The sequence below is a fragment of the Mytilus galloprovincialis genome, chromosome 2, assembly GCF_965363235.1.
Source record: "Mytilus galloprovincialis chromosome 2, xbMytGall1.hap1.1, whole genome shotgun sequence".
In the NCBI taxonomy this organism is placed as follows: domain Eukaryota; kingdom Metazoa; phylum Mollusca; class Bivalvia; order Mytilida; family Mytilidae; genus Mytilus; species Mytilus galloprovincialis.
Genome location: NC_134839.1, coordinates 83040543 through 83059035, shown reverse-complemented (window position 1 = coordinate 83059035; position 18493 = coordinate 83040543). Strand labels below are relative to the sequence as shown.

At 30.4% G+C, this 18493-nt stretch overlaps 1 protein-coding gene across 7 annotated transcripts in view; it reads left to right on the top strand.

Moving 5' to 3' along the window:
- LOC143064614 (cell death protein 6-like) overlaps positions 1-18493 on the top strand; it is a 40870-nt gene that overhangs the window by 15142 nt on the left and 7235 nt on the right. For 4 of the 7 annotated variants that reach the window (XM_076237558.1, XM_076237559.1, XM_076237557.1 and 1 more), the window contains 9 exons: positions 4349-4497; positions 7113-7177; positions 9127-9198; positions 10424-10522; positions 13276-13413; positions 14224-14340; positions 15325-15429; positions 16326-16457; positions 17573-17684. In XM_076237558.1, coding sequence (XP_076093673.1) covers positions 4488-4497; positions 7113-7177; positions 9127-9198; positions 10424-10522; positions 13276-13413; positions 14224-14340; positions 15325-15429; positions 16326-16457; positions 17573-17684 — 850 coding nt within the window. In that variant the 5' untranslated portion in view covers positions 4349-4487. Of the gene's footprint in view, positions 1-232; positions 589-3571; positions 4498-7112; positions 7178-9126; positions 9199-10423; positions 10523-13275; positions 13414-14223; positions 14341-15324; positions 15430-16325; positions 16458-17572; positions 17685-18493 lie in introns of those variants that run through there. The other 3 variants (XM_076237554.1, XM_076237555.1, XM_076237556.1) reach the window with 3 other exon arrangements.

The following is an 18493-nucleotide window of genomic DNA, read 5'->3' as shown; positions in this document are numbered from 1 at the left end:
GTTATATCAAGGCATCTGTGAATTATAGAAGAAACTGTTGTGACTTCCGTATCATATAATGTTTTAAAGTCTGTGAAAATATCAAGTGTTTTAAGACTTATTTTATTGATTCTTCAATACAAAAACTTCAAATCGATTAGAATTATGAAAACCAATATAAATAATTTATGCTAGAGGGATATATTTTGATGGAATAATAAGTAAAGTTGGAACTTTTTAGAAGTTAAAGAAGAACATTTTCACAGTTCATTAACATCAAATTGTTTACAAGTATTATGACATTTCACAAAGAATTGAATAACTTGTTACATTATGGCACAAATTGAGACATTAAAATGCAGTTAATCTATTTTTAAATGAATACTAAATAATAAGATATTCAAATTCTGATGAGGGAATGGAGTAGAAAGATCTAAAGAGACTTTATTCATATTTGATTATACCTTGAAAAAGTTTGATATAAGTGAATAAACTCTGGTGAGAAGATTTAATGATGGTATTAACACACAGAGATGATCAGGATGAAATATTACCAGTTACAGGAGAAAAAACAACAACACTCAGAAATAGACTTTCCAGCATAAATAGGTAAATGACTGTGATGTTTTATCTGTTCCAGTTTACTTCACATTTGCTCCCTTGAAGAAACATTTTTTTTTTGCATTTTTCGCAGAAACTATAAGAGATGAAGATAAAAATGTATACAACAAAAAATGTTCAGCACAATAAGATCTACAAATAAGTCCTAATGGACAAAATACTAAATAGATTCCTGATATGAGTTATTGCCCTTGAAAAGCTGTTTCCCAAAACAACATAATTTTAAAAAGATTTAATCAGGATATGCACAGATGATGATGATGTGTGCTATATAAGTTAAGATAGGAATCATGCAAAGACAATTTACATCTAGAAAATGTAAAAAAAGGTTTTAAAGATTCACTGTAAATATTAATGGCATTTATTGAAACACATGTAAAAGGGGGTGCGGGTAGGACCTCTATTGGGACTTCGGGATCGGGTGTTTTTAAGCACGGATTTCAAATTTCCTATTTTCGATCGAATTTCCAGATTTCTGGATCAGGACCCCTCCTTTGTATATACATTGTATATTCATATCAATTAATCATACAACTTCATTAATTTAACCACTATTCAAGCATTGTATTTTGTCATGTATTCAGTAACTCAAATGCAAGGTTGTTGATTTGCAATAATAAACACACTGCTACAAAAAGTAATTTGTTAAATTTCCCAAAAGTAGTATCAATCAAAACTCTGGAACAGCTGATGTTCCAGTCTGATAAGATACATTGATATATAAATGTTAAACTTTGGAACTTATATAAAGGACAAAAATATATGATTCCATTAAGATATTACACCTGAAACCTCCTACAAATTATTGTTCATTACTAATATTACAACCTAAGAATCAGATACAAACATCAATGACGATGTGAATACTGTTCTATGAAAAAACAATGTTATAAAGAAGTATGCCATGTAAATGACATCTATAACATAGAATATGCTTAGCCTATAGTTCATAAAGTACAGGTTTTCAATGTAAATGATGAGAACTTTGGAATATTTTAGAATACAAATCAGATTCAGGAAGTATTTTAAATATTTTAAAATTGTAACCAACATTATAAAGTCCTAGATTGACTACAAGTTTATGGGTTAGATACTTTATTCTCTAAAAACTAAATACATATTAGTTTACAGAGAAATTGGACTCCAAACCTCCTTCAAGGTATTATAATTGTTTATATATTCTATATTTATTTCTTTACAAGTCAACAGATTACATTAATGTATTAATGGCAATTTGTGATTATATATGTAATACTAAAAGGAAAATAGTTTATCCTATCACAATATCTTTTACACAAGATTGTCTATTATTATTGTACAATGTATTGTCATATATGGAATACTAATGGATGTGTCATTGTTGTCAGTCTTTTTATACAACCACAAAATATTTACTTGAGTATAAGTGGATGGATCTCATTGAAATTATACCACAAGGTTCGGTACCACAAATGAAGGGTGGTTTGAATTTAAAAGTTAATAAAAAGTAACATTATTGGAGTTATTGTTCTTTAATTAAGATTTTACCTTTTTGTATAATATCTGAAAAACTTTATTAGATAAATTGAAACTTAAGTAAATTATAACATATATCAGAAAGGCAAGATCTTCAAATAAACAACACGGTTGAAATCTTCTTACCACACATTATTGTTATTTTAGTTACAAATAAATGAACATTAATTGTCTTTTCCAGTCCACTGTGAATGTTACTGTTAGAGAGTGTCCATTTTTAAAGCTGCACAGAGTTTATTGTTATTTTGCTGTCTTTTTGAGGTTAACCCAATTCTGCAAACAGCTTAAGGATTTTGAATTGTTCATAATGTTCATTATGTAGTTATGGTTTTTTTTGGGTTAAAATGCTTGCAGTCAGCCTATATTTCAGTTTGAAAAGAGAGTTGACTTATATTGTGCTTTACTTTGAATTCACCTATACAAATAGAAGAAAATGAAAATTTAATTACTGCATGGTTGAGGAATTCTTTCTAGAACTGAATACAATTTAATTTTTGGTTAAAACATTAAAGTGACATATCTTACTGGTATTACAGCCTCTAAAGTACTTAATGATATAACATTAAATCTGATGTGGTTTATTGAGAAAGATTTGATGTCTTTTAGATTTAAATCAAACTACATGTATATATATATGCCAAATGTATTATATTATAGACAAATAGATGCCTACAGACATATACTTTTTTTTGAATGCATCACAGAAATGAAATTTGTTTTTGTTGTAAAAGTGTTAATTGATTAAGTTACTGAAGGATTTCTTTATACATTCCAGTCACATATACTATTTAAAGGCTATTAATCAATGGTGTGTGACATGTTATGTGTATTCACCTTAAACTTTAATATCAAGATCTAAACAGCTGATTTAGCACAGTGTGGTGACGTGGTTGTGTAATTTTACATATTCCTATCAAAGATAACCCCAGAGGTTATTTGCATGGTCAAATAACATCTCTGTATATTATATCCTTGAATCAATCTACATTATTTTAAAAGCATTTTTATAGATCCCTTAAAATTAGAGAATTTAATTTAATCAGGAATATTCAAAAGGTTATTTTTACCTGAGGATTTGACCTGTTATTGTTATACATTCATGAACCTGGATATTTAAATATATATACAATTTAAATCTGATGAAAAAGTTTTGCCAAATTTGTTGTTTTTGTTTATAAATAAATAGGACACTGGATATAGATTGGGTCAATACTATTTAAAAATACTACCCACAGGACTTTGTACATATGACCTAAGCAATTTGTGTTTTTGTAAAGATTGGATTAAAAACAGATTTTTATATATATATTAAAACATGTATTTAATAGGATATCCTGTCCTACAATATATTAGATAATATTACCAAGAAATAAATGATCTTAAAATTCTTTTAACATACTGGCTATACACTGCTTCACATGTAGTTGTAGAATATATATTTAAAACTACAAGCTTAAACGTTTAAGTGGTGAATAATTTCCTTCTTAAAACAGGGAGATAATTTAAAATCTTGTGACAACTGTTCACCTTTACCTGTATGTTTATTTTACTTACAAGGATATTTTTGTGCCAGGATTAAAAATAACTTCCAGTTTGGAAAAGGCTGATATATATTAACTGCTTTTCAAAGTTGACAGAACAGAAGCTTGATTTATATAAATTGGAAACTTTGTTGACAAATGAATGAGTTGTAGAATTTTAGGATTACCTATAATTAAGACAGATTACCTGATAGTGTAATTGTTGGTGTATTCCAAGTAGGTTGTGATGTGGCAGTTCAGCTAAATTTCAATCAAGGACACTTATACTGCTGTTGGATATATGGATATACGTTTATGAATGGAAATTGATTCATTAAAGGGGGAAGTGTGACATTCAATGATAGTCTGTCTTGGACACGTTGCAGAAGTTATTTTAAAATAAAGTGCTTGATAAACATTGAAATTGTACTGCAGTCAGTAAACTGTTGTTTGGAATATAGTGATTTAACATAGGAACACATGTTTAGTTTATTGAATACTGTGAATGAAACATAATATACTAGATATGAATGTTATGTGATCTCATATACTAATTATAAATATTTGTTGTCTAGATAAGATAAAATCTAGTTCTGGTGTTGAATAGGATATTGAGTGTCGCAGTAATCTGAAACGATGGATACAGTAGCTAATATTAAGGTTGCTGCTGATTATTTTAAAAGTAAACAAAATACTGTTCTTTTACCCAACAGGAATTTTGGTTCCAGAAAGTTTATACATGTTGGATTAGGAGCAAAAAGTCATAGTACTGGTGGACTGTTGAATGTTTCCAGATTATCAGAGGACGATAGTACAGCCGAAACAGGATATACTGGTACCCCTGAGGAAAACATGAGAGCAGGTACTTTCTCATCTTAATGGGTTCTATGTCTATTTTATATAATTGTATTTTAAGCTCATCTAGCCCATACCCATACAGCCAAGTGAGATTTTCTCAATTTCTTTCCCCGTCATCCATTAACTTTTACAAAACTTATCTCCTCAGAAACTACAGTACCAAATTTAACCAAACTTGGTCACAATATTTATACATGTTTGTGTATCATGTTTAAAAAAATGAGTTCAATGATTACCAACCAACTGTCATGTTTGACAGTGTTTAAAATGAAATATAGGGATAAAATGCATGCTCTGTCTATTATCTTGAAAACTACTACATGTTCTATGAAAAGAGAAATCTGATAGGGGATGAAATTTTCAGAAGGTTGAGATGTACTTACTGAACAACTGTTGGACAACTTTTTATAGAAGCCCTTGAATGATGAGTGTAACATTTAAATGCCTCCCGCCTTAGTGGGGGCATAAAGTATAAGCCTTGTCCATCTCTACGTCAAAAAATGGTTTCTGTTCTCTAATTTTAGTTTACCTAAAGCAAATCTTGTGAAACATACACACAATGCTTATTATCTTAAAACACAGATCATTTTTAAATTTTGGTGGTGTAACTTTTACAGTTCTAGAGTTGTGCCCCTTTACAAATGGAAATGTTGCTGAATTTTTTGTTTACGTTCACTAACTTTAGTTTGCCTTGACCAAATGTTATAAAACTTATACAATATGCTAATTACCTTAAAACACATGTCAAGTTTGAATTCTGAAGCAGTTCCTTTTACCCTCCTAGAGGTATGCCCATTTACAAAGGGAAATGTTGCTGAAATTTTGGTTTCAATTCTTTAACTTTAGTTTCCCTCAAATAATTGTTATGAAACTTATTCACAATGCTAAATACCACAAAACACAGATCAAGTTCAAATTTTGGTGGCGTCACTTTTACTGTTCTAGTGTTATGCCCATTTACAAATTGAAAAATTGCTGGATTGTTTGTTTCCATTTTCTAACTTAAGTTTGCCTCAATTTTAATGTTATTAAACATATACACAATGCTTATTACCACTAAACTGAGATCAAGTACAAATTTGTGTAGCATCACTTTTACAGTTCTTGATTTATGTCCCTTTATAACATTATATGCAAGTGGGGGCATCATCTGTGTCACAGGGACACATTCCCTTTTTATTTTTCTTCATTTTGTCTTTAGAAGGAGACTACAATAGAAAAAGAGAAACTCTAAAAACAAAAATTATCAGGAAAACAAGTTCAACAAATAGGTAGAGATATAGCCAGACAACTTCTTACTAGAGTTATTGCCCTTTAATGACAATTTTACCAATTTTTATGTATTTTTAATAGATAGACACTATAAAAGCAAAAATTATCAGCAAGATGAGATTAACAAATAAATCTAACATCAGAAATTGCCAGTCAACTTGTTATTGGGAATATTGTTCTTTAACAACAATTTTGGATACTTTTTATCTTCAAAACTACTATTGATAGAGAGACACTTTAGATAGCAAAAGTAATCAGCAAGACAAGATCTACATGTACTTATAAGTCAACATGGCCAAAATTGACTGTCAACTCCATATTGGAATTTTTGCTCTTCAATGAGGATATTTTTTTTTTTTTTTTTTTGCCTAGTAAGCCATAAAAGATGTAAAGACACTTAACATAAAATCAATGGTAGAATGTTTTTAGGAGTGATTGGCCTTGATTCCCCCTTTCTTTTATATATTGGGCAAAGAAAAGAAGGTAGAGACAAACTAAACAGAAAACATGATCACGAATACAAGGTGACTTAGGTTAAAAAAATATTTTTTGTCATTTGTCATGAATTTTGATCTAGTGTACAATGTTTGAGAGACTCTTTCTAATGTTGAAGATTCACATCTATAGACCTGCCTTCACATAGACCTACAAATGTAGGTGAGTGACACAGGCTCTTTAGAATCTATTGCAGATATTTTCTTGATACAGCATATATTTGTGTAATTGTTTGGGTGCATTTTTTCCCATTACAAAAAGTATCATTTTGTATCCAGTAAATGTTATTAGTTTGACTGTCATTTCACTGTCCAACTTGTATCTGCACAAGGTCACTTAAGGCTGAAATTAATAGGAACATCTTAGTTAATCTTCTTAATATTCTTTTAAAATATGTAATCAAATATGGTGTCATGTTAAATTTCATGCATTTGACATATATAAATATGTAGAAACATGTCTGTATTGGACAGAACAATAATTACAATTACATGTCAGTAGTACTTAAGCAATGATAGGGTTAACCCATGATGATAGTTTTTGACATTAAGTAGTACAGTTGTATTTGAAAGTCTATTTAAAGAGTGTACAAAAAATGTACTTCATTTAATGCAAATCTACCACAGTAAATCAACCCTTATTTATTATTTCCATAGTTTGATATGAGTTTTTTTGAATCATATTTACTGCCCCAATAATATAAATGTAATATTGTCAATAAAAATTCCTTTTGTTTAAGTTATTGTTTTATTATATTAATCATTATAATGTGATAAGGATATGACAAGTTTTGTATACTTGAGCATTTAAATGAGTGATATCTTAAGATTTATGTCAATATTTACGTTTCAGCAAATAAACAGTGGGTTCATCCACCAGATGCTCTTACAAGAGGACATATAGTTTATAATGTCAAGGTAATATAAAGTTTTAATCATCTGCAAATGATACAGGATTGTTTGTATGGCCATGAATACTTGTGGAATAAAATCTATTAATTGATGTGACAGCATGAAATATCATAGGCGGATCCAGGGGGGGGGGGGGGGGCCCCCCTTTCGTGGGAAAAATTTGGTTGATTATATAGGGAATCATTGAAGCATGACTGGAGTGGGCCCCCCCTTAGGTCAGTCAGCAGGCCCCCTTAGGAAAAGTTCTGGATCCACCACTGAATATATATTGAACTTGAACACATATATGTGTTTTTTTTTCTCTCCAAATAAGTGCTTATCTAACATTAGAATGGTTATATAACATCAGTTTTATCTTCACAAAATTTATATTGGTAGATCAATTTCCAGGGGCCAATATGACGGATGTATTCAAACAATGAAGAAATTCACGACAGCATATCCTCTCTATTCTTATTCAACCTTTGTCCACTGCTTTGCTTATGAATATCTGTATAACTATGCAGGATTTATAGATATACAGTTTTTGGCTAATTGGGGATGTTTACTCATAGATCAGTAGTTAAAGAAAAATAGAATAACTGCCATTGGGTGTGTTTTAATTTTGATTAGTGCAAATCTAGAATTTAAAGTTTGATATAACATACAAAATACCTCAGAAGATTACATCCAGAAGGCAGAATTGTGCTCCAGTCTTGCTTCAATGATCTATCATAAAAAGAGCTTGAAAATTACTTTATTTCAAGAACTGCCCTTTTACCTTATTTTATGTCGCTAAAGTATTTCTAACTTATTTGAGTTTCTTATGAATTAAAATAACATAAGTCATAGGTAAATTAAGTCCCTATCTTTTGGAATGTTATTATAAAGTGTATTTATTGAATGTTCAATGGTAAAGAGAGATAACTCTCTCCTGTCAGATTTCAGCTTGGTATTGTATTAATCAGGCAAACACATAATGTCAGAAAGGGGAGACAATTCCAAGACAACACAAAAAAAATATCTGACAATGACCAACAGAAAAAAGCCAATCAGACAAACAATAGTTCACAAAAGTCTGCACAGAAATTATATTTGACAACTGGATATCCAACCAAAAAAGGGAAAACTTTCAATGTAGATAAGTTCAGAAAAATCATTTCATATGAAATATATAACAAAAATGTACAAAGTGCAATTATGATATAAGGATTTAAAATGATATACAAAACCCACATTTATTAAAGCATGCTCAAAGTACTTTACTGAGGGTGGTGTTGGGCTGGGGGGATGCTTGCACAGAAAAAACGTGAAATAAGACATAATTTTTGGTGAACGTGAAACAATTTCAGTCATGAATGTTGCACGAAAAATAAATACTTTGATGTGAACCTTTTGTGACTGAGTCACTGTCTTCTTATATATATTAACTCTCTGTTTTACTTGATATTCTTGATTTAGTACACACATTTATGATATAATTGGTTTACGGCTTTTTAAAAAGTATTTCTTGACGGTGCCTACCAATTATTTGAATTTTATTTGAAAAATACAGAGCACGCAAAATAAGCATTTGAAAATCACAATGCACGTAAAATTAGATAAGCAGAACAAGTTGAAGAGGCTCCTGACTTGCACGACTGAACATCAAATAAAAAAGTAAAAAGAGGTTGAACGTGAAATAAAAAACAGTGATCCCGCATGAAAACAACCCTTTACCACCCTCTTTACTTGCTTATATGAAATAACTTTTAACACTCTAATACTAAGAACTGTACTGTTGATTTTATTCATCAATGCAATAACAAGACCTGGAAGATATGGTCTGGAATGTTTTCAGAAATCCATAAAGGATTTTAATGGAAAAAAAGAAAAAGATGTTTTTTATTTGCTGAACAGAAAATAATATTTATTAGGATTTATCTATACATTAGCTACTTTTGCACTAAGATATTTCAACTTTTTATTCTTTTCAGTTTCTTGGAGAAACGGAGGTGGATCAGCCCAAAGGTACAGAAGTTGTTAGAGATTCTATCAGGAAGAGAAAGGTATTGTTTATATTCCACCATGATAGGTTAGGACAAAATGACCTACATGTTATGAGGATAAGTTAGCTGTTTCTTATACCTTCATCTAGGAGTTAAATTAAATGTTCCAAAGTTCATGAGATTTGGCTATGGGCAGAAAATTAATTAACCTTACACAATAAAGTAAGATTTCAATTTTCTGACATTGTAAAATTTTATGATTCTATCAGGAAAATGTGTTTCATCAGGTACAATACAATTATAATCATGATAATAGAAACTTTTTATTTGTCAATAATGATGCCCAGTCATGAGCTGTACAATGAAGTTGAATTGTATAGAGGCAATTGACAACATATGAATTACATTGAATATCTGTATTTTTAAACAAAAATGAAATGTAAAGTCTCATATCCCTACAAAATATGTGTACCAATCTATAATAGTAGTGATAATAATAAATATTTTTATTTTTAAAGAGAGTCAACTCAATTAATACATAGCTATTTTTCCTTGGGTAAGGGCAGAGGTGTGCATTACCAATTTAGGTTCGATTTGTAAGCTCATCAAAGATGGGATGTCCTGCATTATAGTATGCCATGTCAGTCCTTCTGTCAAAAAAATTAACGCTTTGTATGAAACCTCAAATTTGAATAAATTCTCATATATAACTTTAACAGAACTTTACATTTAAATCGACAACAGATTTGTTGTTCTAGAGTTACAGAACTTTAACTATTCCATTTAAAGGAATTTTTTGACAAATCACACACTAACACCAGTATTCATGGATTGATTTCCTCCAAACCTGATATTTAAAATCTAGAACTACCAGTAACCCTAGTAAGAATTAGTTTTATAAAGTCAATTTTAAAGTTCAATCTTCTTCAAACTTACATTAGGACCTCAGTGGCTAAGTGGTTTTAAGTCAACACTGAAGATGTGGGTTTTAATCCTGCACAAATGGCAGGTGACAAGGATTGTCAGTTTTCCTCCAAAAGGTTGTTGGTTTGCTCCAAGCACTCTGGCTTCCTCCACCAAAAATACTGACCAGCACAAGATAACATATTAGTGTTGAAAGTGTGTTTTAACACCAATCAATCAATCAAAATCAATGAATCAAACTTACATATATTATTGAAATTAATGATATATTTGACCTCATATTAGTTAGTAATTATTTTTAGTCAAATTTAAGAGTGTATGTTTTTTTGAAGTATGTGAAGAGGTTATCTTTTTTTTATAGTTCAATAAACATATTAGGAAGGCAGAAGGACAGAAAACACCTAAAGTAGAACTTACAATATCGGTTGATGGAGTCACTATACAAGACCCAAAAACAAAGGTAGGGACATCAATTCTTTAATTCTTCTGAAAATAGGTGCATTCGATTAGTTATATTAAGTTGAAAATATCCATCCATTTGATTCTTAAAATTTATATGTAATTTATTTTTAGCTCACCTGGCCAAAAGGGCCAAGTGAGCTTTTCCCATCACTTGGTGTCCGTCGTCCGTCGTCGTTAACTTTTACAAAATTCTTTTCCTCTAAAACTACAGGGCCAAGTGTAACCAAACTTGGCCACAATCATCATTGGGGTATCTAGTTTAAAAAATGTGTGGCGTGACCCCGCCAACCAACCAAGATGGCTGCCATGGCTAAAAATAGAACAGAGGGGTAAAATGCGGTTTTTGGCTTATAACTCAAAAACCAAAGCATTTAAAGCAAATCTGACATGAGTAAAATTGTTCATCAAGTGAAAATCTATCTGCCCTGAAACTTTCAAATGAATCAGACAACGGGTTGTTGGGTTGCTGCCCCGAAATAAGTAATTTGAAGGAAATTTTGCAGATTTTGGTTATTATCTTGAATATTATTATAGAAAGAGATAAAATGTAATCAGCAATAATTTTCAGCAAAGTAAGATCTACAAATAAGTTAAAATGACTAAAATGGTCAGTTGACCTCTTAAGGAGTTATTGCCCTTTATAGTCAATTTTGACCAATTTTTCGTAAATTTTTGTAATCTTTTACAAAAATCTTCTCCTCTGAAACTACTGGGCCAAATTAAACCAAACTTGGCCACAATCATCATTGGGGTATATAGTTTTAAAAATGTGTGGCGTGACCCGCCAACCAACCAAGATGGCTGCCATGGCTAAAAATAGAACATAGGGGTAAAATGCAGTTTTTGGCTTATAACTCAAAAACCAAAGCATTTAGAGCAAATCTGACATGGGATAAAATTAATTATCAGGTCAAGATCTATCTGCCCTGAAATTTTCAGACAAATCGGACAACCTGTTGTTGGGTTGCTGCCCCCGAATTAGTAATTTTAAGGAAATTTTGCAGATTTTGGTTATTATCTTGAATATTATTATAGATAGAGATAAACTGTAAACAGCAATAATGTTTAGCAAAATAAGATCTACAAATAAGTCAAACATGACCAAAATTGTTAATTGACCCCTTAAGGAGTTATTGCTCTTTATAGTCAATTGTTAACAATTTTCATAAATTTTTGTTAAGTTTTGTAAATTTTCAGGAAATATTTTCCACTGTAATTACTGGGCCAAGTTCATTATAGATAGAGATAATTGTAGCAACAAGAATGTTCAGTAAAGAAAGATCTGCAAACACATCACCATCACCAAAACACAATTTTGTCATGAATTTAGGGAACATATATTTATTCTAGTGAGCTTCCTCCAGGCATGCTTGGAGGATGCTCCGAGCATTTTAGAGAAGCTAATATCGTTAATACACCATTACATTCCCATTAATGTCAATCAATTATAAAAGTTATAGTTAAGAGATTGTATGAGCTTTTTGTAAGCCTTTTGTACGCCTGTAATAATAAAGTTTTACTATGTTGCCCTAGAAAATTATTTAATTGACACAAAAATAGATATATCAAAACTTGAGTTATATTACAGCTTTTCGATCTCATGTTGATGAAATGTCCCTAAACTGTTTAACCTCAAGTTTTGATGTATCTATTTTTGTGTCAATTAACTAATTTTCTAGAGCAACATAGTAAAACTTTATTATAACAGGCGTACAAAAGGCTCACCAAAGCTTATACAAGATCTTAACTATAAACTTTTCTATATGATTGACATTAATGGGAGTGTAATGGTGTATTAATGATATTAGCTTCTCTAAAATGCTCGGAGCATCCTCCAAGCATGCCTGGAGGAAGCTCACTAGAATAAATATATGTTCCCTTATCTGTGTCCATTGTTAATATGCATATAGACCAAGGTGAGCGACACAGGCTCTTAAGAGCCTCTAGTTATATCTTCATGCTAAAATAATAATTGGTTAATTTCAGATATATGTAATGTTCATTCATGTGTATATTTATATATGTATTGGAGAAGACGCTACTAAGTTAAAAAACTTGTGTCTAATCTGTTTGTCATTTTTGAACAATACAATATGTTTTAAACTAACTAAACTGTATCTGAAGAAAAAGATACTGTGTTTTTTTTTTTTCTCATTTTCAATGAACTTCAGGAAAATTCTGCAGTATTTCCTCAGAAAAACATGAAAAAGGCAGTTATTATAGAAATCCCAGTATTTTTGGTCAATTCTTTTAAGAAATCTGTCCTATGTATGTTATGTACTCTTTTCATTGATTTACTTCCTATGGAGCACTGGAATGTACTTTGACCTTTCTAAAAATTGTATACTTGTAAAAATTGTATCAAAAGATGGTGGTGTGAAAATAGTGGATTCAAAGTCATTGATTCTTTGGACTTTGTATGTCAAGAAAATTATTTTTCAACAGTTTTTAGGAGCACATCACTAAAGTGATGCATTGAAAGGGAGACAACTTTCAGGAGATGTCTCTTGACTCCTTAATTTGATAAAAATTTGTGGTAGTTAAATCTTGAGTATTGTGACAACTTTTTGAGAGAAAAAATGGTGCAAATTTCTTACAGTAGTGATACATTTAGTACAATCACATTGAATGTTGCTAGTATTTTGTTTGTTTGAATGGTGGGATATATATTATAAAGATACATGTAACATCTTATAAAGTAGACATATGTTGAAAGATCAAGTAATTGTAAATTATAATTCTATGTTTCAGATGACTCAGTATTCCTATCCACTGCATCGAATATCTTACTGTGCTGATGACAAAACAGATAAAAGAATGTTTACATTTATTGCCAAGTCAGCAGATTGTAACAAACACTTTTGTTATGTTTTTGATAGTGATAAATGTGTAAGTAAACCTACAATCTAATGAAGTGTTTTTTACTACCACAAATATTTAAAGTGGTATGATGGTGGTCATGTTGTCATTTTTGTACCACTTTGTCATCATAACTTTTGTTGGCAGTTGTCTATAGAGCTGATTTCTATGGGTTTTTATCTGATTGACTCGCTCATATCCCCCTCCCAAAAATGTCAACAAATTAAAAGAAATTAAAATCATGTGTAACACCAAAGGACGATCAGTATCATCAATAAAATGTCTGAAAAGGGGCTTATAACAATGTTATCTTGATTTTGTGTTCAACTTTTATATTTCGTGAGATTTTGTATTATTGAAGTCCCCTTTTTGTATTTGTTCAATTTGACCAAATATTTCCAGTTTCTGAGTCACTTACTGGGTCATCAAAGTTTGAAGACTTTTTGTTTTTGCTCAGTTCTTCTTCTCATTGTTATTATTCTTCCCTGTCATAGATAATGTTCAAATATTTTAAAAGTGATTGAGATCAAAACCTGTAAACTATATATTTTCTGCAGGATACATTGGATATTAGATAAAGGGATTGTTTTGGAGACTTTGTAACAGCATCCTGTTACAATTATATCTTGTTATTTCCAGGGTTACTTTTTTACATTGTCTGACTAAGACTTGTGTTAAACCTTATCAATTTGCCTTGTGACTAAGTGTCACATGAATGTTGTACCAAAATAAATAAAGAATTGAATGCAATATTAATTTGCCATTTGTATTTCCTTTGAAATTCATATTTGATAAAGATTTTACATTACTATTATAATAATTTTAAATTTAATTTTTCAGTCAGAGGAGATTACCTTAACTATAGGACAAGCTTTTGATCTAGCCTATAAAAAGTTCTTAGATACAAATGGAAGAGATCTAGATTTGAAGACTAAATATATAACATTACAGAAAAAGGTAAGATATTGTTAGGTCATACTTGGTACCTTATGACTGATAGTTAAAGATATGTTACTGTTTAGTGATGATAGGTTTGCATAATTTGGTAGTTCCTTTGGCAAAGGAAATTTTTTAAGGGATTCCCATTCATTTTCAAAGATTCATTGTAATTGGAGAAGATATTTGTTAAACAAAACCTTAGCACATACTGGTCTCCTAAGAATTAAAAATTGGTTAATAACCAGTGAGAGCCTTTAAAGAATGAGTCACATGATCCAATGTGTTTTTCTTGTCTCCCTCTAAATGCAATGAAAGTGGATGTAAATAATTTTTGACAACTGCATGGCCTTCAACAATGAGAAAAATCCATCCTGTATGGTTGGCTATAAAAGGCCCTGACATGAAAAGTATGAACAACTTGTTTGCATTGACCAATTGTTATCAAACATATTCACAATGTTTATCAACCCCAAACAGAGATCACTTTTAACCATTCTTGAGTTATGTCCCTTTATAAAAGGAAAAGTTGCTGAATTTGCTGTGTCCACACACTGAACAATTTCAAAGGCCTTATCAAACACCTTACCTTTATTTATGAAGTCATGTAAACATTATCAATATCAAAAACCATATAAATTCATCTAACATGATAGCATTTTTTACAATTTTGACATACAAACCTGTAGAGGAATACAACGAAAAATTGCCAAATAAGTTTAAATGTATTGCATATTTGCAATGCTCTTTTTTTTTCACAAGAAACATGATTTTGAGTGGCAGATCAATATTGCCTCCCTAGGGTAAGGTTTAAAATCAGGAGCCAACATATTTTTGTGTAGATCTTAACAAAATACTGTTTTAGAGCTTTATATTCACAATCCCTATCAAGCGATTTGGACAAGTGGTCAAAATCTAGTAGTTCACTCCTAAATTATGAAAATTGGCAGGTATGTGTCATATTGAAAAAGCCATATGATTTTCTCTATTTATATTTTCTTTCAGGTAAAGTCTTTAGAACAGGAGAATCAGACATTGAAGAAAAGGGTTGAAGAATTGGAACAGTTAAAGGATAGAGATGACATTGTACAGTATAAAAAAAGTCATCAGGTCAGTAGGTCAAGTCTCTTATGTCTTTTATGTCAAATGTACTATAGTTTCTATTACTATTGTTATAAAACTGAAATTTGTTGAGAAAGACGAGATAAATTCTAGTGGTGTAATGATATTTTAGGTAGGCAGAGAATAAAAGTGATCATATGGGAAGCCTATACTTAACGTTTTCCAAGTTTGCCAATTTTTAATATTTTTTTCTTACTACGTATTAAGAATAAGAATAAGAATATTTATTATTCCAATCAAGGGCCCTTGATGGGCAGCATGACATGTACACATAAAACAATACATCATGATTTGTAACAGAAAAACATTTTTTATAAACTAAAAGTATTTGATTCAAATGGTTTATTACTACAATAATGTAATATATGTTCCCATTTGGAATTTTTGAAACAAGAATAACTATTTATTTTAGCATTTTTGGTTGAGGCATTTAAGTTACTGTAATTGTGGAAACTTTCATGTCTGGGTTATTTAAAACTATTTTGCAATCATCTTATATGCACAAAAAAATTCCTGTTCCAACAAGTTGAAGAATCAACAATATTGGTGCTAAGGGTTTCCGTTTTGTTCATTTCATCCCTGTGCAAAAAGGGTAAACCCATCAAAATCATGAAAATAACAACCTGTGAAAGTGTCTACTTTTACAGTATAAAATTGAGGTCCTGCTCTGAAATCTTTCTGAAGATTTCTGTATGTATTACTGCAGATGGGGAAGCATTGGTAGAAAAACTGCACTGCATTTAGATTTCACTGTTAGAAATAACTAGTTCACAGTTTTGATTCACAAATTAAATATTCCATGCAGGTGGTTAGTCAGTAGAAGGTGTTATGTTTTAATTAATGATATGCAAGTAAAATGACTATAGCTGGTAACATTCCTACAGATAAGTGATTTGACTGTTGTTGCTATGCAACCTGCACCTGCTGTTGCTAATGGGAATCCCAACCACGTGATTTTAACTGATTCTACCTTACAAGAGGAGAGTTCTACAGATGATAGTAAAAATGTACCAGAGGTAGATTGTCTCCCTTGGTGATAGATGTACTAACACAAATGCATGAAATTGTTACTTAGCTCTGTATTTTTTTCAATTTATATAGCGCTGCAAAAATGGCTTATGGTATAGGTATGCCATCTGTAAATGACTTCTAGTAATTAATTTTTGGAAATTCTGGAATTCATAGAAGTATCGTGGAACACATTTTTTAATGGAATCCTATTTAAAGTCAATCATGTTTTGACATACAGAAAGGTATAAGATATGAGAAACAAAATAAAGAGAATCATTCTAAAATTTCGATAAATAATGTTATTTAGCTTTCAGCTTAGACCATGTAAGAGAATAAATCTGAGGGTTTTTGAAACATTGAGCGGTAATTGCTACAGTTATTTAGTGCTACCTTTAGGCAATGCAGACTGTTGTATTATTATTTCAGTCTTTAATATGTTGATTTTGATTTCCACATGAAACACTAGTATTTTCACAAAACAGCATGCTGGTCACATATGAATGTACACATATTATTCTGATTTGTTCATTGGTCATGCTGGTACCTATTTAATGATTGGTTACATTGACTATATCAATTACTAAATAAACAGTTTCTTTTTGATTCAATTCAAACATAGGAACAAATTATTTTTTAAGAATTGATCTGTTTAAATTTACAGGAGGTTAAATTCCAAGAATAAAAGTAAAATGTCATAACAGTACGTTCGTAGAATGTTTGAAAGTATGCTCAACTAATTCCTTATTTCCATAAAAAAATCCCCTTTTGATATGCTTAAAGTACAGCTTTGTAGAAACTTGAGTTACATTTCGTTTCAGTTATAGTTTGTATAGACTAGTGAATATCTTCTGTTCAATCACCTTATTACACATTCATTATTTACAAATTGACAGTACATGTAAAGATTTGGTAGGCCTTTTTATACAAAAAGCACCAATTTTTCTCTGTATAATTTATTAAAAGATAATCTGAAATTTGTAGTTCCTTTTTGAGTGAATTGGAAATTTGCAGGTTGGTTAACATTTTTAGAGTTTTGTTAAATTAAATTGAAGTCTTTTGGTTAAAGATAAACTAATTTCATGGAGTAAATAATGATGTATATATATTTTTGTCTCTACAGACGGATGTGACACTTAGTACAGGATGGGAGTCCCCACGACTTGAGTTTGTCAATGGAACTACAACCAAGTCATTGACAACTAATGGAAATAGTCCATCTGCTGCAGGTCTAAGTAAGATATCCTTAAGGATGTATTCTTCTGAAATTTCAGTCTCGTTGAAATCTTGTTCTGGAATTATTTCTAAAGAATGTAATACAAGTGAAAAATATTAATGAATTTAAAAAATGTTATAATCAAACTTAACTCTGAAAAAATTGGGTATTTCCAATGAGTAGTTTTTGAGTAATCAATTTTTCAAATTTTATTACCAATCAAGTCAGTCTTTTTAGCCAAAATTTTGAGAAAAATTCAAAATGGGTGAGGGATACAAAAAATGATTTTACCAGAAACATGTACATCCCACATCTCTTTTTTTCTTTTCAAATTTCTTTTAGATACATATTTTTTTAATCATTTATAACAAAGAAGTTGAAAAATATGCAATTTGTACTTAAAACGGAGAAAAATCGCAAATTTACAAAATTGACAACATGGTAAATTAGACACAAAAAAGCATCAAAATATGATAAAACTTTCTTATATTAACACCTACCTATAGTTTTTTTAAATCAAATTTGTTCAGATTAGTCCTCTTCAGGCCACAATTAAAAAAATTTCAGTTTGCCCAAACCCGACCCATGATGACTGGGTGTGGGTAGGTAGGTAGGCAAATTCTTTTTTTTTTTTATCTGACAGAATTTGTATGAAAATATTAAAAGATCTTAAAACAGTATATCTTTTTTTTCTCGTCAAACGTTTGTAGAGACAACCAAAAGCCATGAATTTAAAACCTCTATAAATAAATTAGTCTACTATATGATTTGTATCCTGAGATGTTTATAACCCTGACAATTGCTTACTGTGTGAAAGGACTGGTGGAT